At 51.9% G+C, this 25,500-nt stretch overlaps 1 protein-coding gene and 1 long non-coding RNA gene across 3 annotated transcripts; both read right to left on the reverse strand.

The window, feature by feature from the left end:
* Positions 1-5,213: 5,213 nt before the first annotated feature.
* LOC132216291 (uncharacterized) lies at positions 5,214-11,432 on the reverse strand. Of its 2 annotated transcripts, XR_009448729.1 has the most exons (4): positions 11,304-11,432; positions 10,751-10,845; positions 7,943-8,081; positions 5,214-5,830 (listed from the first exon to the last, which is right to left on the reverse strand). It is a non-coding gene; the product is annotated as an uncharacterized LOC132216291 (long non-coding RNA). The 2 variants fall into 2 exon arrangements; XR_009448728.1 differs by lacking the exon at positions 11,304-11,432 and having other exon boundaries at positions 7,943-8,042; positions 10,751-11,002.
* Positions 11,433-21,187: 9,755 nt separating this feature from the next.
* On the reverse strand, positions 21,188-21,598 carry LOC132216292 (cysteine-rich protein 1-like). The gene has a single exon (XM_059665457.1). It carries the CDS (start codon positions 21,546-21,548, stop codon positions 21,315-21,317), a length of 234 nt encoding a protein of 77 aa, XP_059521440.1. The 5' UTR covers positions 21,549-21,598; the 3' UTR covers positions 21,188-21,314.
* Positions 21,599-25,500: the final 3,902 nt, after the last annotated feature.

Genomic DNA, 25,500 nt, shown 5'->3' on the forward strand with positions numbered 1-25,500 from the left:
AGAGCACTAGAGAACTGGAAGGGAAGGACAGATGGCTGAGGCTGATTGGGGAAGCCCATGTGAGGAAGTCTGGACAGACACCGTGGACGGGACAAATGAGAAGTGGAGGACATGGCCCGGAAAGGTAAATGCCCCGCCCCATCCTCCTGGCTGCAGAGCTCCCTAGTGTTGCTGGGGTCCCAAGAACCTGTTTTGGAGGGGATGGGGGCGGCCCTAGCTCCTAAATAAAGAGGGCAAGTCATGGGTAAATGACACAGACAATACATGTGGGAACTGGAATGCCGCAGAACCTCAGACAGCTACACCGAAAGCACTCTTCAAGAGGGCACCATCAAAGCACCTCGAGACCAAAAATGCCAGTGCTTCCAACGTACACCCCATAAATGAGACCTGACTAGATTCGGACCTAAAGACCCCTGTGGAGGACCAGAGAACCCTCAGCTAGTGCCACGAGTGGAGGAGGTAAGCCTCAGAAACAAGTAAGTACATAACTAATTAACGTAAGTAAAAAGCCCAAAATGCTCCCCCAACTGGGCCCTGTGTGTGCTGCCAGAGATGAGCACAGCTGATTCTCGCCGCAACCACCCATTTTTCTACAGACTGTGCACCTGCTGCCCTAACAGTGCCAGGTGATGTGATGGTGAACAAGGCTAACAGTCCTGGCACATATTTCTGCAGGATGCCAACAGCTCCATTGGAAGAACAGGCACTGTGAGGTGGAGGGGCCTAGCAATGCAGCGCATCCTAGAACCGACAGCAGACAGGCATCCACAAGGCAAGTACAGACGTAGATGAGTTCCCACTGAAACCTGTTGGGCTGGCAGAATTCTGCAGACACAACAGGCAACAACCATGGCCACTACAGCACAGCCCTCTGGGAATGCATAGACCCGATAGGCAATGAGACAAGAAAAAGGGCCGCACCCAACGGAAACTGCCATAGGCCGAGATCACCCTTCTGGCACCGAAAAGTGCAGACAGGCAATCTTCAGAGATGACGCTGACTCGCTTTGTTTCACAGATAGGTGGGCCAACTCCTGAGGATGAAAGCCGACCTGACACAGAGGGACAACGCAATGAATTCCTGGGCAATCCAATCTGATGATGGAGATGAGGGGCACTTGCTGACTTTGCATGCATACACTGCTAAGCAAGGAGGTGAGTGCCTGTGCGTGAGCAGAGGGGAAAACACTGGCTAGCACTCCAGGCTGAGCGGGAGGAGGTGGTGCTGCTGCAAAAGAGCAGGAGCCACCATGGCGGGCAGGACGCAGCTGAACATGAAGTGGCAGGGAGGGAGGAGGAAGCCTGCCACTTTCCATAGCAGGAAAGGGGGAAGGGCGCCCGGAGGAGCAGGTGGAGGGAGGTGTGCTGATGAAGGCAAACACCCAGCATCCCTGGGGTCACCGCGGAGGAACGCAGGCCCCCGACAGGCCATGGGCTTTACGGGAGACGGGAGGGAACCTGACAGTCATGGCTGCAGATGCAGATGGGAGGGAACCTGACAAGCATGGCTGCAGATGCAGACTGCCACGGCTCATTGCAACAGGATTCTGGGGGACAGCGAGGAAGAAAAAGCATTTCCTTGGAAGAGGGGGACAGAAGACAGGAAGAGAGGTGAGCAGTGGGGGCTGTCTCCAAAGACATGGAGGGCTGAGCTACAAGGCTCCAGGGAGTAGGGAAGGCTCTTAGGTGCCTTTTGGCCATACATTAGCTGAGGTTGGAAAACAGGCCATGGGGAACCTTGCCAGCAACTGCTCTGGGGAGTCCAGGAGTGGCTGTGCATCAAAAAGGTGAAAACCGGAAAAGTCACCTAAAATCCTGAGGGCACAGCTACTGACCAAGGCCCATCCATCCATCCATCCATCCATCCCTTTCCACCACACAGGGGACAGGGCTCAAGGAAGCATGACAATGCACCTTCAGAGATGCGACTGCCAAACACGCTGGTGAGTGGCACCTTCCTTGGATGGAACACCGTGAGACACCACTGAACACCATCGCCCACAGCCATGGACGCCAAGGGGCACAGGGACACACACAGCACCCTGAAAGAGCAAGGACGGGGAGCAGTTAACTGAGTGACAGCCTCCATCTACATTGCCAAAAAACTGCAATGGGCACCCTGGACTGAAAGCACCACAAGACTGTGCACTGCCACTCCCAGCCCGCCCTCGCACCAATCCCTTGATGTCCATGCACCCCCCATGAACCCCTGGGCCCAGCTTGCGCCACACTCCCTTGCTTGCCTGCCTGCCCCTGTCCTTGTCGCTCTGGCCACAACCCTGTTGGCTGTACCTCAGTGACTCCATTGAACGTTGGGGACAAGACACTCTGGGGGGTGGGAACTGGGAAAGAGGTACTATAGCAGCGCAAGCTCTTCGGTGGGGGGTACACCGGAACATGACTCCCTCAAGAAGCAATGCTGCCGTGCCACTGGGGAAGGTGGAGTTGCGGATCACAGGGCAGGAGTGGGATGAGCAAACGCATTGAAGGAACACCGTGGGGGGGGGGGGGGACAGCAACACAGCCATTCTGCCACTGAGCAAAGCACGCTGCAGTGGTGGAATAGACCAAGCGGCGAGGGGGGGGAAGGTGTGCTGGTTCGCGAACAGGGTAAGACGCCAAGATCCAACAACACAGAAACCCTACTGAGACGTGAACAAGGTGGGGGGGGGGGTGCCTGTGGGACAAGACTGGTGCATAGGGCTCACAAATCCATGACGCTCACGCTTCTGCCATGGGGGGCTGATCTACCACATGGGGCATACTCTGCATACCCTGAAGGTTGGGCTCAACTTGACAGATTGAAGGGACATGAGGGAAACAACGGGTGTGGGCACAAAGAAGCAGACTCAGTGGGCCTCAAAACGTTGACTTCATTTCTTTCAGGAGCGTACACGGTCAAAGCAAACCCAAAATGGCACAAATGGGAAACTGGCATTTCTGAAAGGAAGAGCACTACATCAGGGGGTGAACTGAGTGGTCACAGGCGCATTATCGGGAAAAGAGGGTGGGGAGGGGAACGGGATGATTTCGGGGACTTGAAGAAACAGAGCTAGTCCCTGTGCTGGCCAACCGCATACAAAACAGCCAGGGTCAGTGTTTTTCAGACTGGAATTGCGACTGCACTGACGCACAGACGACTCTGGAAGCCTTCAGTTGCACGCATGGAATTCACGGTGGCACGGGAAGGGGAGCTGGTGGGTGGGGGGGGAGACTAACCACAAGGGGGCCATCCTTGCCAATGCATAGAGACACACAGGATCCTCCAACTTACAGAGGAAGACACATATAACACCACCGGACGAGTTCGGGGAGGTTTCACTTTGCTCAATAGGCTCCACCACGTGATCCATGCAAATACTGCCAGGTGGGGGCCGGGGCCGGGGAAGATATTAAAGGTGTCAATGACACTCAGGTCCATGAAAGTTTATTTCAGCTCCGGAAAAAAAAAAACACACGAAAGCCCCACAAACAATACAGCACCGTGAGATGGATCAAATGGAATGGGGGTGAACACCAGGCTTCTTCGGCAGGGACCAGCAACGTTGATTTGTGTGATGGCTGGCATGAAGGCAAGCGGCAGGCCTTGGCTACAGATAACCATAAAATGACGTTCACTTTTACATGTGTTTTTTTTTTTTCTTCCCACACGCGCAAATATGAAGCCAAACTCGCGACGTTCGGCCATACGTTCGTAAGCACACGGGGACCAGGGTTGTGGGGGGGGGGGGGGAAGAGCCTACGGTTGCATAGGGTGCCTGGACAACGGCTGATGGGGCCTCTGGCGGCGGGACACCGACAACCGCAGGGGACGGGGTGGGGGGGGGGGGAGAGAGAAGCACTGCTAAAATCAAGGGGAGCAGGCTGACGGCTCTAGCGATGGTGGGAGGCGGTTGGTGGGGCATAGCAACCATGTTCTGTAGGGGGAGATTCACCTAAAGCACATTGTGGTTTTCACCCAGAATAATCATCCGGTACCCACGTCAAACCACCCACCCGCAGGAACTCCACATGGTGGGGGTGCAGGAGGGGGCAGGACTCTGGATGGGTGCTCCAGAGAACAAGACAAACCCATCTCTCCAAGAAGCCACACGATAACCAGCGGCTATCTGACATCGCAGCTTCACAAAGGGGGGGGGGGGGGGATAGAAGCTGACACCTGGCACCACGGTTCTGGCCCCTCCTCAAATGACCGGGGCATAGGCGGGGAGGGGGGGGGGTCTTCAATCACAGACTTTCAACCGCACCTGCCTGGTTAGCAAAAGCCCATCCACCCCTTAAACCGGTATCGGGAAAAGGACTGGCACTTCTCTGGCAGCACGGCAAGAGGATGGGCACTGGACAGGCAAAAAGGAGGAACTACGTTTTCGGAGGGGGAGGTGGTATGCGGGAAATGAGGAAAGTGGACTACAATGGGACTCCCACCTACCCATTGCCATGACACACATGGCCTTTACACAGGAACTACAGCAAGCATGTGTTGACACAAAACACGCTACAGTGGGGGGCACGGGCAGGGAGGCGGGGTGTACAAGTGTTGAACACATAAAGAAATGATCATGTGAGGCCCAGGTGAGTGACAAATTGCAGTGAAGAACTGGGCCAAGTGGGATTTGAACACCAGAATGTACAATGCATTCATGGATCCACAGTAAGAAGCATGAGCAGGTGTGTGCTCCACAACTTTTACAAGCCAGTTCAGTTCGGTTCAGTTGACACAGTGCGGGGGGTGCCACTTTCACGGAAATTCATGCCACCATGAAGCACAGGTAATATCCTGCTCCCCCTGTGAATGCTGACCCACCGTTGACACAATAGGGGTGTGCACAAATACCTCCCTGCAACTTCTATGGAAACAGGGGCAGGGGAGAACAACACTATGGACCAAACTAGGTGCGGGAGGGGGCAGCTGGTGGGACACACAGAAGGAGGCTGTGCATGCCATACGTGTCCACTGCTTCCAACAAACCATGCCAGCCACCTTGAGATCATCCATGAGTGACTCCACGCAGCCTTCCCCTCCGTTCTGGATTTCCAAGAAACATGCAGAGGAGGGCAATGACACATTCAAGGACTTGAAAGAATGTGGCCCACCTTCACACAGGGTTATGGATGTATGGATGCTTCGGAATGCAAACATACATTCAACCTGATCCAGCTGAGGCACAACATGAAATGAGGTGCATGAAGCACAACTGAAAAATGGCTGATGGGGACACACCATGGAGCACCTCATGGGAGATGCAGTGCAGGGGAAAGTGTACTGCTTGCAACTCCAAGTCTCATAAACAGCAACACACATAGAGGAGCCAACCAACCCCTCCATTCGGACTCAAGACCCACACTTACAAAGAAATGCTATAAACACACAACTCCATGGGCGCCACACAATAGTCTCCCGGTCCCTGTCTTCTACATCTCTCTCCCATCCTTGAAGTAAAACAATGATCTTGACAACCCACCCAACCAATACACTGTATATGGGTAGGTGTGTATGTGTGTGTATACGCTCATGTGCTCACTGAAAACATAAGAAAGGACACAATTCACTCACAATCGACACTGTGCTCACAGGTCCTCTGGGACACATGTCAGCTCCCCACAAGCACAAGCTACACAGACAGACGATACAGAGCACACACGGTCACAGCTTCGTTCTCAAGGAAGCCACACCATGAGGGGACACTGTGGCATCACAAGCACAAAACATCACTCCAGGCTAGCCAGGTGACGGCAGGAGCACGGGCCCCTCCAAAACGAGGCACCGGTCCCTCCATCACAACAACCTCGGTCGTCTGCACATGGCCACCAGGAAAGGCACACGCACCTAGAAAACAGAAACGTCTATTAGTGAAATCCATACATACACAGCATGTGAACAGCACTTACTCCACAGAAGACCCATTCCTTACCCCTACCCAGGGCAGCAACCCGACCACACTCCCTCCCACCCACCAACCCACCGACCGACCCACACACCCACCCACCCGACACGGAGTTCAGGAGGCTCCAAAGACATACAGACCTCAAGGATACCCCAAACACAATAGCCTGCTCTATACCCCTACAAGTTATCAAATATCACTACCATGAACTCCAACATGGACAACAACACTGAACCCTGCTGCACATCCTGGGTACCACAAGGACCTCTTCTGCAAAAGGGCGACCCCTGGGAAACACACTTCACCTAAGACAATGACATGGCACACGACAGGGCTGCCTACCCTGAACTCGTTCCAAGAACGATGTCTTTTCACAACTAGGAAACCGTTTCTGGGAAAACACAAACTTACAGACCCACATGTCAGTCTCAGCACGGTTTCCCTGACAGGGGCAACAGCCCCCATCCCTGCCACCCATCTGCCAAAAATGGTTTCCTACTCAGGCCTTACACATCTTCCTTCCTACATCTTCTGGGAGATTCTACACCCAACCAGGGCATGTCCCTCTCAAGTCACAGAGACAACCATCACGCAGGGTCGCCAAACCATGACCTTTCCAACAATGGGCATTCTGGGACACATTCATGCAATCCATAGCTCTTCTAAGTCAACCTCTCACAGTGGCGACACGTCCAAAACCTTCAAGGAGCATCCACAAAAAAGGAACCCAGGCAACACAGACATGCGCTCTTCTACATCCATGTTTTCTGCAAGAGGACAGAAACAAACACTCTGCCCTTACCTGGCCATCATCAGACCTCCATACACAAGCTTCCCTGCAGCTGGCTATCACCAGGAACAAGGGCACAGACAGACGCTCTATGCAGTGCAATGCGTGGCTCTGACATCACGCTCTCCAACACTAACATGCACAACCAAAAACAGGACCAAAACACTCCAATCCTACAAGATGCCACGGAACATACAACCAACAGATGCTGGAGCACACACAAGCACACACGCACACACACACACACACACACGTGCGCGCACAGACACACACACACACACACACACACACACACACACACACTCCCATGACTAGCCATAACACAAATTGGAACAATGGAAGACAGACATGGGAACAGCAGGCAGGCACCCCTAAAAAAAAGACGCATGGCAGGCTCAAAATACATGAAATCAAACACAAACAATATATAGAAGGCACTGCTCACATACGTTGCTAGACAATACAACCTACTCACACCCCGAACCCACACATTCAGGGCACTCACCTGCTTACTCCTCCTCCTCCTCCTCCTCCTCCTCCTCCTCCTCCTCCTCCTCCTCGTCCACAATCTTTCCCTCTAATCCACATGTCATACCACCAGAACACTTTCAATCAAGAATATATCCTTTAAATAATACTTTTTCACGTGAAAACATAACCATTCTTTAAAATAGACACAACTGCACCTATTGTACAAGCATCTATCTTTTCTTCCAAAGCTCAAGAAGATGGCTTCCCATGCACGTTAACGGCACAACAAAACGACAACAGAGAAACAAAAACAAGTCCATGCAATAAAACCACACCTAGGGAGGATCTAGCTGCCTCTCCTACAGCACACAAATAGGCACAAAGATCACACCTACACCATGGGGCGTGCACCACACCCGTTTAAAAGACAAGACAATTCAGTCCACGCACCACTCATGTCAACAAGGAGAAAGGCTGGACACAGAAGACACATCTTCAGACCATCAACCATAAAAGACTCACTCCACTGCACACACATCCGTCATACCATTGTTCATTCTCTCCGGGTCTCTCAACTGCACAATTCTACAACAAAAAAGCTCATCCATCCTTGGCTAACAGACAATTCCCAAAAGCAACACACAGGGACCTCCTCACTCAATCACTCAAGATCAGGAACATCCCCATACCACGGCAAACACGGCCATGGCCACAAACCGCTTTGGATCACTGGACAGAGCATCCGCCTGCACCGTGAAATGCCCCAGGTTCCATAACAACCAATCATGAGTACCTCTCAGGTAGGCACAGCCATCGCCACTTCAAGCTGTGAAGAAAGCAGAGGATCCATGGTTCCACCTCTGCATCCCGTGCCTCTCCCTCTCCGTTCCTCTCTGTCAAACGATACAGAAAATCCACTGTCATGGAAAAACCTGCCATGATAGAAATCAACATCAGAAAATGCCATTCAGCCTCTCACCCTCCCTGCTTTTCCATGGACATTCCCCTTTCAAAGTCATTCTGCAAAAGCTCCATAGAGTGCTCATGGATACCACTGCCTTAGGAAGCACACTGTACATTTTGAGAAACGCTGTGCACGGATGAATGGCAAAAAAAAAAACACCACAAAATAAGGCCATCTGAAAAAGGACATCCACATCGTTACACAGTCTTTCATTCAGGGACATCCATGCAACACACATACCCAGACACTTTAAAAACGGGATCAACGCGATCCATCACACACACACACACCCCCCAAAAACATGGGAACTCAACCACCGCTCCAGCTTTCACAAGGAACCGGCCGCGGACAGCAGACCGTTCACATACCACAGAAGGAGGGCACACATGCACCACTCAAGAGACACAGCACAAGAAAAGGAGTACTATGCTAAAAATAGACATGGACAGCTTTTAGGGGACTCAAAAACACACTTTCTCTTCTTAAATAAAGAAGACAGATACTAAAAATAATTAACAAACAAGAAACCCATGTGGATAGCCCACTCCGCCAGAAAAATTCACAAATAAATGCCATGATGACAAGGAGAAAATACACATTTCTAACACAACCAAGACAAATGGTCTGACGAGGCTCCCCTAGCTCCAAGCACAAACACCACTCTTCACGTGGCCTGGCCCTCCCTTTGTCACACACTTGCTCTCACTCCAACATGGGACTCCTTCACACAAACACCACCCACCACGCGACAACAAACAAGGACGCCCTTGCCGGGAGCCGGTCCATGCTTGCTGTTTCAAGGGAACTGGCATATATGGCATACTTTTCTTAATATGTTTGCTCACCTTCTTGCACTATGTGTTTTAACCAAGGTCACCTCTGAGAAAGGTTGTTTCCCCAGGTAGGGATTTTCCCCTGAAGTTAGGGAGGGAATAAAACCCCTTAACTAAGTGCCAGGCGGGTAATTAATCACTTTAACTACGAACAATCATGCTTAAGCTACATAATCTTTACTCCCTGGAATGGAGATAAGAAACGCCCTAACCTTTGGAATAGAGATGGATGGGATTGAATCAACTGGTATAAATACAGATGTAACAAGACAGAAAGAGACAGACCTTAGAAGAGAACTCAGAAGACAGAACCTACACAAAACCTACAGACAGAAGAACTTCACTGGAGAGAACATGGCAAAAGATCCTGGACTGAACCTGACTACAGAAATTGGCAAGAGAACCTGACTAGAACCTGGTGACTGAACCTGGCTGGAGAACCTGTACAGAACCTGGCTAGAGATCCTAAGCAGAACCTCTCTGGAGATCCAGACCAGAACTTGGCTGGAGATCCTGGCTAGGCTGCTGATCAACTGAACGCTGTCTCCGTGTCCTTCCTTCTTCGCCGACTCCGTCCACACCTTTGGGGACCCCTGGACCTGCTGGGGTTGGACCCCGGCACGCCCTGACATGCAAGGGCCCTACCCAAGACTCCTTCACCCAAAGGCCTCCCATCCTGCACTGTCCTGGAACCTTCACGGCCCATCCAAAACTCCGTGGCCCTCCTGCCCCACGTGACAGAAACCCCTGCAGAACAAGACAGCCTTTCACAACCCCCTGGTCCAACACCATATTCACGACATACTTGTCCTTTTCCAACAACCTACGTGAAAAAATCCTTTGGGATGACCCAGATAGACACCACATGTCAGACACTGACCTCTGCTTCCAAACGACGACCAAAGGAAACAGGCCGACCACTCCTCTCACAAGTCACCCTGCATCCGCGGCAGTAGACCCAGGACTCACAGGCAACACAGGGACACGGAGGCTACACTGAAAAGACAGCATATCCACACAACGCTTTCTTACACATGGGCGTGCCACACAACATATATTCTTCCTGTCACTTCCAAACACCACCCACGGACTAGACTTGTCATAACCCAGGAATCAAACAACAGAAAACACCAACGACGCCTAACACACAGGAACACACAACCTTCCAGCGATAAAAAAAAAAAAACCACGCTCACCCAGGAGGTGGACGACACACTCTTAGGCTGGACCACACTCGCCAAAGATGAAAGCACACACCATCTTCCTCATGAACCAGCTAAACACACAAGAACCAAAGGGATCCAAGCACAACATTCCAATCCTCTTTACAAATACTAAATTACTTCACCATCTCACACAACATCAGGACCAACACATGAAAAATCACACACACACACACACACACACACACACACACACACACACACACACGAATCCTATCTACCTGTCCCAAATCAACAAACACAAAGCCAGCCTCCAGAATGCCTGACTTTCACTGCATGGGTCAAAACTTGGGAGGACTCCATGGTCCTCCATGCCCCAGCTTCTCCATCCCCTACAACACGCCACACACACATGTGATTCGATACCACACGCAAAGCACACAAACCTCAAGCTATGAGCCATCCAAGAAAAACACGTAACAGAGTCCTTTTCACCTACAAAAAGGAACAGCAATGCTTTCAAGACTCAACATGCGACACAGGCGCATCCACACACACAAACACGGAATGGGAATCACTCAAGAACACGACAGGAAACAACCTTTCTCGCAAAAACACAAAACACATCCTCATGAGCTCACCTGTCACTCTTTCAGAGACTCGCTCAGAAACATCCTGCCACACAGGCTGGGCTCTGCTGCATATCCAGTGCTTTGGCCAGACAGGTCATGCTGTGCTGTAGGTTCCTAGAACACATACATAGCAAGGGACTCACATCAGGCCAGGCCTTCACATACGGTCTCAGAGCCCCTTCCCAGCACACAACCCTTCTTTCTCCAAAGCCCTGGAAATCTCATCCCAAATTTGGAAGACAAAGAACTGCAAAAAGTAGATATGCACACACTTTCCTCCATACTAAGGCCACAGAAATTGAAAGACACATGTTTCTCTGGGCCAGAACACAATTTAATAGTCAACTATAACTGCTGTACTTGGCACTACACTTCGGCCTGCTTCGGCAGGGTGCTGTCACGGTAGTCGCTGGCCAGCTCAAGAAATCCTCGCTTGCCCTTTAAGACCTCATCGGAGGCGGCAGCCTTATTCTCGCACAGGCGGCCTGGCCTTCTCAGCAAACGCTCCTCCTCTCTGCACCTCCTGTCACTTCAACCCATGATCACCCTTCTCAAGCACAACACCTTCTTCCCTCTTCACGGCAGAAAGACGTCTGCCCAAGGACACGCTGGGAAACTGCCCAGGGAAGCTCCAAACAACAACGACCTCGCAGAGATGGCCAAACCGGAACGTCCGCCTTCCATAAATGACTTCCCCTAAAAAAAAAAGCAACAAACATTTCTACACCTGCCTTCACCACACATACTGGGAAGGAACCCAAACCACACCACGCACATTGTTGGGGGGGGATGGGGGGGAGACCCTCACACGCATGCACAGCACCTGAAAGGACCAAGGCCGCTGAAACCTCCACTCCCCCTCCTTAACTAAATCTTCCAGCAAATACAAGGTTGAGAGGAAAGCCTCCCCCTCCTCCTGTGTTCCAGCTGACCTTCTCCGTAAACCCTGGTACTTAGGTTTAGTCACAGCAAAGTTATGTTATCTCCTCCCGGGATCGGTTAATGTAAAGACAGACCACCCGAGCCCCCCAGGGAAGTGAGTCAGCTACGAAAACAAGCCTGTCCTTGTAAGAGATAAGTTATGAGTTAACTGATAACCCGGATTCCTACTGTCCTTGGGAAATGAGTCGACTACAAACACAGGCTGTCCTTGTGAGAAATGAATTATGAGTTGATTGTTAAACCAAATTCCTGCTTTCCAGGCCACTTGCGTGTGGTTTTTGCCTTTATAAGCTCATGCTTTGCCCTTGCTAAGGACTCCAGCCAGCCAGCACTTCCCTCGGGTTGCTGCCTGTCTGACTCCGAGTCCCTGCGCCGCGCTTGTAATAAAAGAAACCTCTTGCTTTTGCATCAAGTTCTGGTCTCCGCGCTTGACTTGGGGGCTGTCGCCTCTTCCGTCGGATACACCGGGGGTCCTGGGACCCTACACACCCACCACAGGGCTGGCACAACTCACCGCCCCCTCCAGCGCTCCGCCACAGCTCCCTCCAACAACTGCCAACACAAGTCCTGTGCAAACAATGGGACCACAGGACGACCATCCAAATGCCGCATCACCAAGGATCACGGCACAAACGAACCGACACCCAGCTTTCCAAAACCCACCATGTCACGAGGACCCCACACACACTCACGCAAACAGTCATGACCTGCATCGGACAAACGGCTTCCACCTACAACTATTCAAAACAAACACATGCAACACTCAACACAAGTCTAGAAAATTCACAATGACAATAAAACACTCTCACATCCATCTTTCTTTCTCTGCTCCCCTCCCTCCCTCCCTCCCTCCCTCCCTCCCTCCCTCCCTCCCTCATCAAAACCTATTTCACCAAGGACGCTACCACGGCACCCACCTGGACTCTTCCATCACACCCAACAGCCAGGGGGACATCGGCCTTCCCTCAACCTTCTCGCTCGGAACATCTTCGAAGCACAGGCAGAGATGAAGGAACAGAAGGACGGAAAACTGGGGGGGCGGGGGGGAAAACTCTGAAAGACCTTTTAGAAAACGAACATCACACACTCTTACAATTCTAATACGTGAAGGACACTTGCACACGCACAATGGAAGACCCATGGCAACACACTCCCATGCCAAACAACATCCCGGTCAGCTCAGAAACACACGAGGACACCAACACGGCACGCACCGACCACCTACATGCTCCGCAACATACGCACGTCCAAACACACCTCTCCCTCACCACCCACGCAAACCACACTCCAAAAACGCCACCGCGTGCACAAGGAAGCACCCAAAAACAACACATGCGCCCACTCCCACACCAACGGAACAACAACATCAACACACAACTCCACCACTTACCTCAGCCGACAGTGGGGGAGTCCGACAGCGGGGGAGTCCGACAGCGGGGGAGTCCCCTGCCCCACGAAGAACGCACGATGACACACACGGCTCAGGCATTCCACATCCATTCCATCAGCCCCACAACGCGTGGCTCAGCCGCAATGCCTACAAAAACCAGGCAGGGCAGGCGACGGTTTTTAAAGCCCTTTGGGCGGGATTTCCAACGGGGAACTTGGCGGGGCGGAGAATTCTTCGCGCATGCCCGGAGGACACACATTCCAAAGGGCTCACCCAAACTCAACAGTGCCCTGCAGCAAAACGACTGCCCACACGGAAATCCGCTCAAAAGCCACTTCTAAGGGTAAGGGGACCAACTCCATGGCTCCATCGAGCCAAACTGCAGTTATCCCTCAACCTTGGGGACAAGAAACGCCTCACAGAACCTCCCTTCCCTCATTGGGACACTGAGCCGCTGGGATCCTGAAACACAACCTGCACGCTCAGCGGACACGGCCTCTCAACCTCACAAACAACACAAGGCATCGCCTGCTGCTGCCAAACGGCTTCAGCGGCTGGGGCACACGCCTCCTCACTCCTAGCCAGTCGCATCTCACTTGCCCCACGACGCTTGCCCTTCTTCATCTCTGCTCACACTGAAACGGACACCGCTGATGACACCCTACTCCCAAGTGGACCACAAGCTACCGTTCGCCGGCCCTGGGACACACAGACCACCTGTCCTTGCAACACACGACAAGACCTTCGGCTTCCTGACATCACTCAACAACCAACAGTCGTACCTTCCTTTGCTCCTCACAGACGTCCCTGCAATCACGCATCACAGGCACGCACCACACTCAGCCGGCTCTACCAGCCCACACGCACCTCGGGCCAGTGGACAAGCTCCGTCCGCCGATAGAACACAGGCGAGCGCTGGATCCTCTGCACACACACCTCCACGGAAACGAAGCCCGAGAGAACAGCCGGCTCCCGCACCAAACACAAAACCTCACCCTTCCTCCCCATTGCAAACCTAATATCATCCAAACATAGACAAATCCCAACCACACAGCACCATCGCCTGCCCTTTCTACATCCACACCCACATTTCCATACCAGCGAACATTCACAAACCTCCACCCTCATCACCTCAACAATGGCCCATCCACCGATCCATCGAGCTTTGGCCCTAAGAAACCCCCAGCGCTGGCAGGGAACAACACCTTGCAGACACATTTCTTGGCCAAATGTCCAAAATGTCCTCTTCTGTTTGGCTTTGGGAAATGGCTGCCTTCTGCTCAACTGGATGCAACAGTGGGTGCACAACAAAACCACACACGTGTATGTGACTCACTTCCTTCCCCCAAAATACAAAACACTTACCATCCAAAATGCAGTAAGAAACATGACACCTTCACACAACAGCTGCCTGTCTCACTTACAGCATCACCAAACATGGGCAAACTTGCCACTGCCTGCCAGACGGACCATCCCACAGAACAATCAACTACTTCCAATGGAAAGGACATGGACCACACTTCAAAAGAAAACACTTGGCCAGCACCTCTCACTGGCTCATCACACTCAGCCTGGCTGGACCTGAAAACGGACCGAGCTCCCCTCATAGCCCACTCACTGAGCCCCCGACCACACCTCAGGTCGCACCACCAGGCCCTACCACTTCCATGCTCCCACTTACACTGACATCCGCCTCACTGCTCGCCTCACCGACCTTCTCATCTCACGGACTACCACCGCTTGGCCTCGGGAGCACACGGGACAACTCCTTCAAACACAGCCCGCCTCTCACCTCCACCACCACAGCGCCTCTACCCTCACAACATAAAGGAACGCCTTAGGGTTCCCAGATGCGTGACAATGAAAACTGGATCAACAGACAAACACAAACCACACACTCCACGAAACAATCTGACCACAAAACCTATCTCAGAGGACCGTTCTGCTATAAATACATACAAGGACGATGAAAAACACACAACCACAACAAAACCAGGGACACATCTCAAGCACATAAACAAGGAACACTCAGGGACAAGGGGTGTTGGAAGCAAAGTGACCCTCTGTCTGCGGATCCAACAAGAGGACTCAGCGGGTCCAAATACACAATCACGCCCCAAACACATACCTTCTGCACCACAAACCTTACCTTGGTCCTACATAAACCTCCTCCGCCCCTTCCTGCCTCCCTCCCTCCCTCCCTCCCTCCCTCCCTCCCTCCCTGCCAGCAACATTAGGACCCTTTCAAATACCCACAGGCACTTCCTCCTTCCAAATCCTGACAACTCGTCTCAACTACTTTGCACCCCGATGCTGCCCTTGCTCTCTCCTTTCTAAGGACCTTGTTTTAGACATTGAAAATCACAGGAGGACAGCTCAGTGCATGACTTCAAATCCAGGCATGCCTGAGAGGTGGGGTAGGAGGGACAAAGCAAAGTGGACAAAACCTCTGGGCTTCGGCAAAGAAATGAATAAATACAGTGAGGTGGCTGCAGGACACTTCAGGCTTAACCATTCACACAATCACAATACAGGGAGTTCTGCTCCGAGCCAGGGGGACAGACAAACAAAACTTCGAAGGGACAAAGATATTTCACAGCTACCTCAGTTCAGACACAAAAGAACAAAAGCCTGCATCCACATGCAAATGCATCTTTCTCGGGGAGCACATTGCCTGAGGACATGACGAACCACTAGAAACTCCTTTGCAATTCAAGGGTTGGCCTCTCAGGACATCCTTATGGGGGGCTTTTGGCCTGGTCCGTTGCTGAGGCCACTGCGCACCACTTCCCTCAGTGACTCATGCGAACTTGGAAACGGCACATTCAACACATCCAGGAATCAACAGACCACAAACATCCCATCTGCTTCCTCCTAATACAAAGTCTGCAATGCACTTCCAGGCCATCACGGACTCCAGCTCAAGACTCAATACTGGGATTCTAACCACATCCTGAGGGGAGGGGGGGGTGACCATGGGGGATGCCAGCTTTTCCAATGGCAGCGACCAATTCATTCCACAAAGCTTACATCCACCACCCACCCCATGAGAGGTACTCACCCAAGATGCTCAAACACCTGGGGAGGCATGAGCTCACCAAATCAAGCCTGCACAGGCACAGGGGCACAGCGGAAGGGAGGGAGGGAGGGAGACCACCCTCCCTCCTCACATGGATGAGGGACCTCACCCCCAACGCCATCCATCCTTCCAGGAAAAGAGCTTCACATTCTTCACATGGGAATGCCATGTTTTTCTCGGGGACTCACACACCAAGCCTCTGCCACCTCACACATCACACAGTTGCATTGCCAGCTACAAGCAAACCGTCCACAAAACCGGCTCTTCACAACATTGGGGACTGCTGGCCTCTGTTCCAACACACTTGCCTGGGGAGAGCAAAAACATGCACAACACAATGGACAGGGGGGCCGCGTGCCTCAGGGAACATGACAAATGGCAACACACCTTTTTTCCTTAGCACCATCTGAGCTGGGACTCGGTCACAGTCAAGCAGCAATTTCAGGGAGAGGTAGAGCCAGCCTTAGGCATTTGGGAGAATTGGGGTCCATGAAAAAAAGGCAGGCACACACACTAGGAGAAGGGACAAGGCCACAACACAACCAAGCCAGGGGTGCTCACATCTCCATGACACCAGGGAGCATCAACACTTGCATTTGCGTAACACAAACGAAATGCAAATAGCCCACAAAGGTCAGGATTTACAAAAGAAAGACAGGGAAGCCCTGCATTCAGGTGCAAAAGAAGAAAGCCCAGAGGGAACAAGGGGGCGGGGCGGGGGGGGGGACAACCTCACGAGGCCCTTGGGACGGTCACCCTTGGAGCCCAGGACTTACTCGATGAACCAACTCCAAGGGGAATATGGACCCGCACAGGGACTAGCAGGCACCACCATCTGCACCCTCGACAGGACATATGGAAAGGAACCCACTCGGACCCTTTTCACCCGCCCTACCTGGAAGTCTGCACTTCGTCTTCAACGCAGCTCCACACTCACTACAACACTTTCCGTCCGGGAATTCATTCTGCCGTTCCGGCGGGGAAAAACACGGGTTCCAGTACAAAAACGACGTAGCCACGGGATTCCCCCACCCCCCGCTTTCATACACCCGCTACCAAGGGGCACCTCTGCCCTCAATGCCCACTCAGGACCCTCACATCGGGCAGGGACGACAAGCACATCTCTCCATCACAAAGACACACACAAACATTCCTCCTCAGCGAGGTCTGGGCTCCCCCTGCTGGCCAGGCTGCGCTCCACATGCTGCTATTCACCTGCATCACACGCTCCTGAAAGCTGGACCCGCGGCAAAGGCTCACGGACGTCCGCCCGCCTCTCCAATTGGGAAAAATCCATCCTGGTTCCCAGAGATCTGTCACCTACTGTGTGTCCTGGTCCGAAAACAACTTCTTTCACGAGGCATGTCGACAAAAAGGATCTAAGGAGACATCTTCCTCAGCATACACAATGGATGGATTGTGTACCATCAGAATAGAAACATTTTAGAAAATGGGGAAGAGGGAAAATCGTTACAAAAACAGCACACCTGGCAGGTTAGACAATTTTTAAAACGAGCAAAAAAACAAGCACATGGACAGCTGGGGGTGCTCCACAGGCTCCCCTTGACAGCCTTAAGATCACATTCCCCTCCTAAGACCAGGTATCGCCATGGACATATCTTATCTAAGGAAAAATTGGGGGGAAACTACAGGTTCATTCTTCACTTAAACAACAGTTTCACGCCAACATGTAAAGTTCAAAAGCTGTGCTCCTCTTTCTTCACACCTTTGGAAAGGTCAAGAAAAGTTCCACACCCAGAGGCTCAGTCTGTAGTCTTTGAAAACTTCCAAACTTAAAATAGCAACGAATTCCGCACACCCCCCCCCCCATCTTCAATAATTTCACAGACCATGGGGAAGACACAGCAAAACCCCACAAACACCCGGACCTGGGATCACGGCCACAATACCAGTCACAGGGCCATGTGCTTACAGCTAAAACACATCATTTTTAGGACAACGTTCACTTCACCTGGGGAATGGGACACACAAAAAGGCTCAGCACACAAGACACAGGACAGACGGAGGGGTGGGTGGCTGTGGCTCCTGCCTGAGAAATAACAGTCGAAGCAGCAAAGGGGAGCCAAGCCTGAGCAGCCTCACCTGGGCCCCGCCACTCCTCCAAGACACTGTGGCACCTCCCGCATCACACCTGGGTGGGGGGGGGGGGGCCACTCACATCCTGCAGGAGCCACTCACCTCATGCTGAGCCTCACACCCGCCAGCACTCTAACCGCTGAGCCCTCAGGGGCATGCACCTTGGTTGAGGGCCCATCCCCAGTAGGAGGTGTGCAGGAGATAGCTGATCGATGTTTCTCTCTCATCCCTGTTTCTGACTTTCTGTCTCTGTCCCTCTCCCTTACTCTAAGTCAGCAGTTCTCAACCTGTGGGTCGCGACCCCTTTAGCGCTCCAACAACCCTTTCACAGGGGTTGCCTAAGACCATCCTGCATATCAGATGTTTACATGACCATTCATAACGGTAGCAGCATGACAGTGATGAAGTAGCAACAGAAATATTTTGATGGTTGCGTCACAACATGAGGAACTGTATTTAAAAGGCCAGAAGGTTGAGAACCACTGCTCTAAGTAAAAAATCAATAACATATATATTTTTTAAAAACATTATGGAACTTGCAAGCTCTCTCCAACATCTTCTTCAAAGGCTGCAACAGGCAAAAGGGGAAAGATAGATATGTAGATCAATAAATACATAAGATCTCAGTGTTTTCTAGACTTCCATGGCAAAAAAATTCACAAAATGAAAATGACAACAAGATCTAAAGAGCAGCAAAAAAAGCACACTCTGACAACCACAAGGGAAGCGTGGGGGCCCGACAGGAGGACAAGGGCATGAGTGCGGGTCCCGTGAGGCGCCACATGAACCTACAGCTCCGAGAACATGGAAGAGGGCGGAAATGGCAGAGTTGGTATTTTAAATGTCAGACGGCTTCACTCACCATTTCATGATCATTCCTTCCTTTGGGAATCAAAGGAGAGCTTCACTGGGCCATTCAACCAACAACACCTTGTGCCTCTGGGCCTGGTGCTGACCTTCCAGCTAAAGCCACTTGACTGTGACCAAAAACTAGACCCACCATTTCAGCGATGCTGTCAGGGCAGCCATCATGCCATCCCGGGAGAGAATGAACTCAAGGCTCTGGGTCTGCACCACGTCCCTCCCAGCACTGACAAGGGATTTACCGCACACCGCTGCACGGAGGTGGCCTTGAAGGTGAGTGAGCACCCTCCCTGCCTCATATGTTCCTTGCTGTCTTCTTTAACTAGAGAGTGCTGAGGAGTTCTTCTGGCAACCTCATGCTCTAGCATTGACAAACACCGGCTATTGCTTCCATTCACTTTTTCAAGTGGCCATTTCAAACCCTTCCCAGCCACCTGGACCACAAATACACATGTTCTCCTGGGCCTCTTGGCAGCACTTGCTACAGGCCGTTGCCCGTCCTAAAGGCAACTTTTAGAAGCAGGAACCAGTGCTTGTTCATTCATGAACTTTCTCACTCCAGCACAGTTCCATCCAGAACAAAGTCACTAACTGTGTGTGAAATGAACTGATGACAGACAACACATCTTTCACAATCAGAACATGGGGGCGTCCTAGCTCTTCTTCTTTTCACTCCGTTTTGCAAATAGATGATAGAAAAATGGGTACAATAACAACATTGGGTCTTTCCGTCTCTAAAACAGTCATTCAGAATGGGCATATGGCCCCTTGGAATGGACATATTGACAAGACCATTACACGATTAGGAAACTTCCTCATCAGGAACCTCGACGAGAGCCCTTGTGTCTCTGTCTGTCTTTCTGTTTATAGTGCAAATAAATCCAGGTGCAAAGACCTGGGCCTGTTTCCAAACCAGGGGGAGCCAAGTCCAAATGGAGGACCAAGGTTTGTGTATCTCATGGTCTCTCATACACTTCCCTCTCACCCAGGATCTCATGGCACTCACTGGGCACTGAGACAAAAGCACCACCGTTGGAGGGTGTGGAAGAAATGGGAAATCCACTCACCACCTCCCAGCTCACCTGCTTTTAAAGAGAAACATCTTTTTACAATGTCCCCTGAGCCACGTGGGCACCCTCTCTATTCTGTTGGGTGCTTCAGCATTCCCCCACAGCTGTCTTAGAACTGATCCCAGAGTCCCAATTCTTCAAACCACCTGCTTCTGTAGGTTTCTTTTTAGATGGGAAAGGAAATTGCATGAATTATGATGTGGAACTCTCATACAAAGGGAGTCATTTAAAAAATGATGGCATTTCCATGTGAAGAATGGGAACCTCATTCCCTACAACGACTGAGGGCTTGGGTGGGTGACCTGAAACTCTCAGAAGCAACCATTGAGCCACACCTTCACAATCGCCTTTTCCCACATCAACCCAATCCTGACACAGCACCTCGGGACCAGGGGAAATCTGCCAGTTCGGATATTGTTTTCTCTGCGTCTCAGCTGACTCCTCTCGCCCAGGTCAGGAGGGGCAAACCCCCACCCCCAGCCTCGCATTGGAAGACCACACAGTTCCAAGTGGCTCAGCACCTCTGGTGAGTATCTCTCAGGGGGTGAAGGAAAGCTTTGCACAATCAAGTCCTCATTCACATTAAAAATGTTGGTGTCCCCCATGCCCAAACCTCCACAAACAGGAAGGATCGGGTTTGAATAGTCACGCCTTGATTTGTTGAATACACCTTGTCCAGGTTGCAATGATTAGCCTTGATCTTCATGCCCAGCTTTCTCTACCATTTGTTTCCATTTCCAGTGTGAGACATCTCACTTCCTTTGGAAAGAAATGGAAAATTCTCCAGGATGCGATGCTCCGCTGTTTGGGTGTAGATGTGCACACACGTTTTAAACAGAGATACTGTGAACGTTCATGAACTGGAATTCTCACGATGACTACAGAAGACAAGTGCTGGGCGTTTTCAGTAAAATCTGATACCTTTTGGGGGGAGGATAGGAGCAGATTTCACACTTTCCAGTTTTATTTTATTTTATTTTATTATTATTTATTTTATTTTATTTTTCAAAGCTCGGTTTATGGAGGGCGTGGGGTCTGTGGAGCCCCAGGAGTTACAGCTGGGCATCAGCCTGGAGGGACAGCAGTCCAGGTCCAGGGGGCAGACAGGGGTGGGGCCTCCACAACCTGGGTCTACTTGAAGGTGTGACTCTCAGAGCCACCTCGACCAAAGCCTTTGGGTCCGAACATGGCGGGGTAGCAGGGGTGGTTGCAGTAGGGCTTGCCTTCATGCTCGGAATGGCCACCCGAGGTCAGGGTCTTCCCGCACTTCTCACACTTGAGGCAGGGCCGGTGCCAGCCCTTCCCCAGGGACGTCACCCGCTCCGCAAAGTACACCTCCTTCTGGCACTTGGGGCACTTGGGCATGGCGGCGGCGGCGGCGGCGGCAGCGCGGGCGGACAGACGGCGGGAACCGGGAGGCGCACAGACTGTCCAGTTTTATTTTAAATCTGTTCTTCTTGATCTGAGACAGAAAGGGACAAGGAGACAAAGAGAAACAATCAGGTGATGGGGGTGGCCTTAACAGGAATCAAGGGGACTTCTTCATTCATAGGTCAACACTCACTCATTGAGCCTCGCTTGCTGCGCTGTGTGTTGCTATTTGGATGACCCGTTTCTACAAAGACAATGCGGCCCTGGCTGGGTAGATTACCATTATACCCCCCCCCCCCCGCCTCCATGCCAGGGGGATGAGAAGCTTTACCTTGTTAGTGTTCCAACATTGCTTTGAACATCAGGCCTGTTTCCATCATCACAACAGGTGGGAGCTGTGCCATCAGTACAAGCCTATTTCTATCTTCTGCGTATTGCTTCATAACATAGAATGAAGGGAAAACCAGGCAGATTGCCTCGACAATGGGGACCAGTCATTTAGCAAACATTCTGCTTTGGTGACAACACATGACCCCCAACAGTTCCTTGGGCAGCAATACACAGTAATACTTACCAAGTTGCTAAACATTTGCCAAGTAAAACATTCACACTTACAAACTTTTTACCATGCTCATTCAATTACAGTTAGGAAGGCAACTTTGTACAACAAATGTCATTTTCTAAAATAAAATCTATGTATAATACAAATGTATAATACATCAAACAGATGACTGCTGGCTCGGATTTATTTTTCATACACATAATAACCACATAGAATAACTTTGAGATCACTTTGCAAACAACTGCTGTGTGAATGGATGTACAAAGGGCTCTTGGGTCTTGGGCAGAGTCACCATGAAGTAGGTGCTGTGTGTAGAAATGCAATACCGGGTTCTGGAGTCAAAAACCACTGAGAACGTACCTCCAGGAGGATACAAGGAACCAGCATGTGGCCACAGGTTCCCAGATGTCACCTCTACATGCCACTGCGGCATCGATTATCTGTCTGTCCCTCGGTCTGTGTGTCCCTTGGTCACCGACACCAGCTGAGCCTGCTCCCATCTTCTCAGTGGGGAGACTCTGGGAGCAGCGACGCAACGCAGTAGAGGGGAGCACGTGCAGGACCCTCCTCCTCATTCACGCCTCACTTTCCCCTGCTCCTCCCAGCCTCGCTCCCCAAGATCCTAACCCCTAACGTGGTGGCTTGGGAGAAGCTCCAAGGACCATGCTAGAATGGCCTCATCGTGTTCTTTCAGGACCTTGCCAGCTGAGGGACACTCAAACATTTTATTTTTATCTTATAGACACATCACAAGGAAAAACATCAGCGTAGCTGAATGCTCTGCTCATCATGGTGCCTTTCTTTAGGGGTATGATGCTTTTCCACAACCTCCAAATCTTTTCCATCTTTGTACTATTTTCTTGTGTATGTTTTTGTTAATTCTTACCACAGGATATGTTTTTTACAGAGAGAGGGAGGGAGGAGGGAGGGAGGGAGGGAGGGAGGGAGGGAGGGAGGGAAGGAGGGAGGGGAAAGAGAAGAAACAAAAAAGCAAAGATGAATGTGCAAGAGACACATGCATCTTTGGACACCAAAGGAGCCAAGACCGGGGCTGGCCATAAAACATGCATCCCAGGTATGTGCTCTGGACTAGGAATCCCACCAGAGACCATTCCCTGGGCATCCGAAGGTCTAACCAGCGAACAACACTGGCCAGGGCTATTCCTTACGCTTAGCAGATGAGAACACATATCACTCTTTCTTCTGGCAGAAGGCAGCCAATCTAGGATGATCACTCATCATTGATCTTTCTCTCTGAAATAGTAGAAATGTATCTTTCTAAAAAACCAACTGTGGCCCTGGCCAGTGTGCCTCAGTGGGGAGAATGTCAGCCTGCAAATTGAAGGGTCCCTGGTTCGGTTCCAGGGCAGGGCACATGCCCGGGTTGCGGGCTCAGTACCCAGTGGGGATGGGGGCGATACAGGAGGTAGCTGATCCATGATTCTCTCTCATCATTGATGTTTCCATCTCTCTCCCTCTCCCTTCATCTCTGAAATCAATAAATATATATTTTTAAAAAACACACTGGGTTTCAACACAAAAGTTTAAGTTGAATTTTTTTCTCACGGTACTAACATGTTCCCATGATAACCTGCATCTGGAGGTGCCATCAACAACAGCCTCCCTGGTACTGACGGCATCAATAATGGCAGCCCACAGGGGAACGACTGCCTCAGGAATGGCCTACAGGGCCGCTGAGTCTAGTGGGAATAACACCTTCTCCAGATACCCCTGCACCTCGCTGCACAGACTGGCTGCCTCCATAATGGTGTCATCCAAAGCACTGGCTGCCGCAATCACAACGGCCGCCGGCTGACTGGCTGCCTCAGGGAAGGAGACGGGTCCGGTACTGGCTGCCTTGTTAACGGCGGCCGCCCCAGGACTGACTGCTCCAATCATGGCAGCCTCTAGGTTACGGACTGACATAGTGAACGCACAGCTTCCCCATGTCACTGCAGCAGCCAAGGCCTCCCTTTGCAGGGCTGGGACAGGAAAGGGTGCAAAAGCCAGACCCGTGATTTCAGTCCATCCAGGGAAGGAATAATTGCACCCTGGACAGCCTCGATGATTTTGTAGGGTTTTCTGTAGGTTTTGTTTTTTGTTTGTTTGTTTGTTTGTGGTTTTGTGGGTAGAATTTTTCATCAAATTCACAGGACATTAGCTAAAAGTTCAGCACCACGGACAGAGGCACAAGGTGTTATTCTTTGAATGGCCACATGAGGGCAGCAGAGGATCGTTTTCGCAAAGGAATTGGCTAACAGCTTCCTTAAAGGCAGTGGTTCTCAACCTTCCTAATGCCGCCACCCTTTCAAACAGTTCCTCATGCTGTGCTGACCCCCAACCATGAAATTTTTTCGTTGCTACCTCATCACTGTAATGTTGCTACTGTTATGAATCGTCATGTAAATGTCTGATATGCAGGATGTATTTTCATTGTTAAACACTGAACATAATTAAAGCGTAGTGATTCATCACAAAAACAATATGTAATTATATATGTGTTTTCCAATGGTCTTAAGCGACCCTGTGAGAGGGTCGTTCGACCCCCAAAGGGGTCGCGACCCACAGGTTCAGAACCTGTTTCCCAGAACGCAATTCCCCGCCTACCGCCTGGTCCTCTCGCTAAGGAGGCGAACACATGGGCCTGGAAGACAGTCCGGGACCTGAATACCATCGGGCGGAACAGGGACTCGGTCAGACGGCAGGAAGGCCGCGTCACCCCAACACCTGCCCCGGCTGGGGGCTCCCGGCTCCCGGGGTCCCTCCGATACGCCGCGGGAATCCAAGCCCTGGACACCGCCCAGCCGCGCCTTGGCTGAAGGCTTCTTGACGGACACTCGCAGGACCCAGGGCAGCCAATCACCACGGGGGGTTGGAAGCGCGGGGCGGACTCTTTCCACAGGATTCTGCCCTGGACTGGCAGGAAGGCTCCACCCAGCGCCCCGCCCTTTTCGCGTTTCTGACCGCCTATTGGCGGGCCGGACCCCGAGACCGCAGCACTGATTGGCGGATGGCGCTGACGCGCTCTGGAGGCGGGAAGCTCCCCCTCGCCCCGCCTCACACATCCTGAGGGCGGGAGCGCGCGGCCGGGAGCGCGGGTTTGAGGGGACCTCGGCCAGGTGCGCAGCGCGGCTGGGAGACTGACAGGAAAACCGGGGCCTCGGGTGGGAACCCCTTTGCCGCCGGCCTTCAAACCCCAGCCGAAGACCCGGGGTGTCCTCCCGAGAGGCCCCCAGGCCTGTCAGCCTCCAGGGACCCCAAGTCCGCTAACCCGGAGGACCCCCGGTCTCAGCGCCCAGAGGAACGCTCAATCCCCCAAAGCTCAGACCCAGCACACCCCGAGCCCGGGCTCCCTAACCACGGCACCCAGGAAGACCAAATCCC

The sequence above is a fragment of the Myotis daubentonii genome, chromosome 15 (genome assembly GCF_963259705.1).
Source record: "Myotis daubentonii chromosome 15, mMyoDau2.1, whole genome shotgun sequence".
In the NCBI taxonomy this organism is placed as follows: domain Eukaryota; kingdom Metazoa; phylum Chordata; class Mammalia; order Chiroptera; family Vespertilionidae; genus Myotis; species Myotis daubentonii.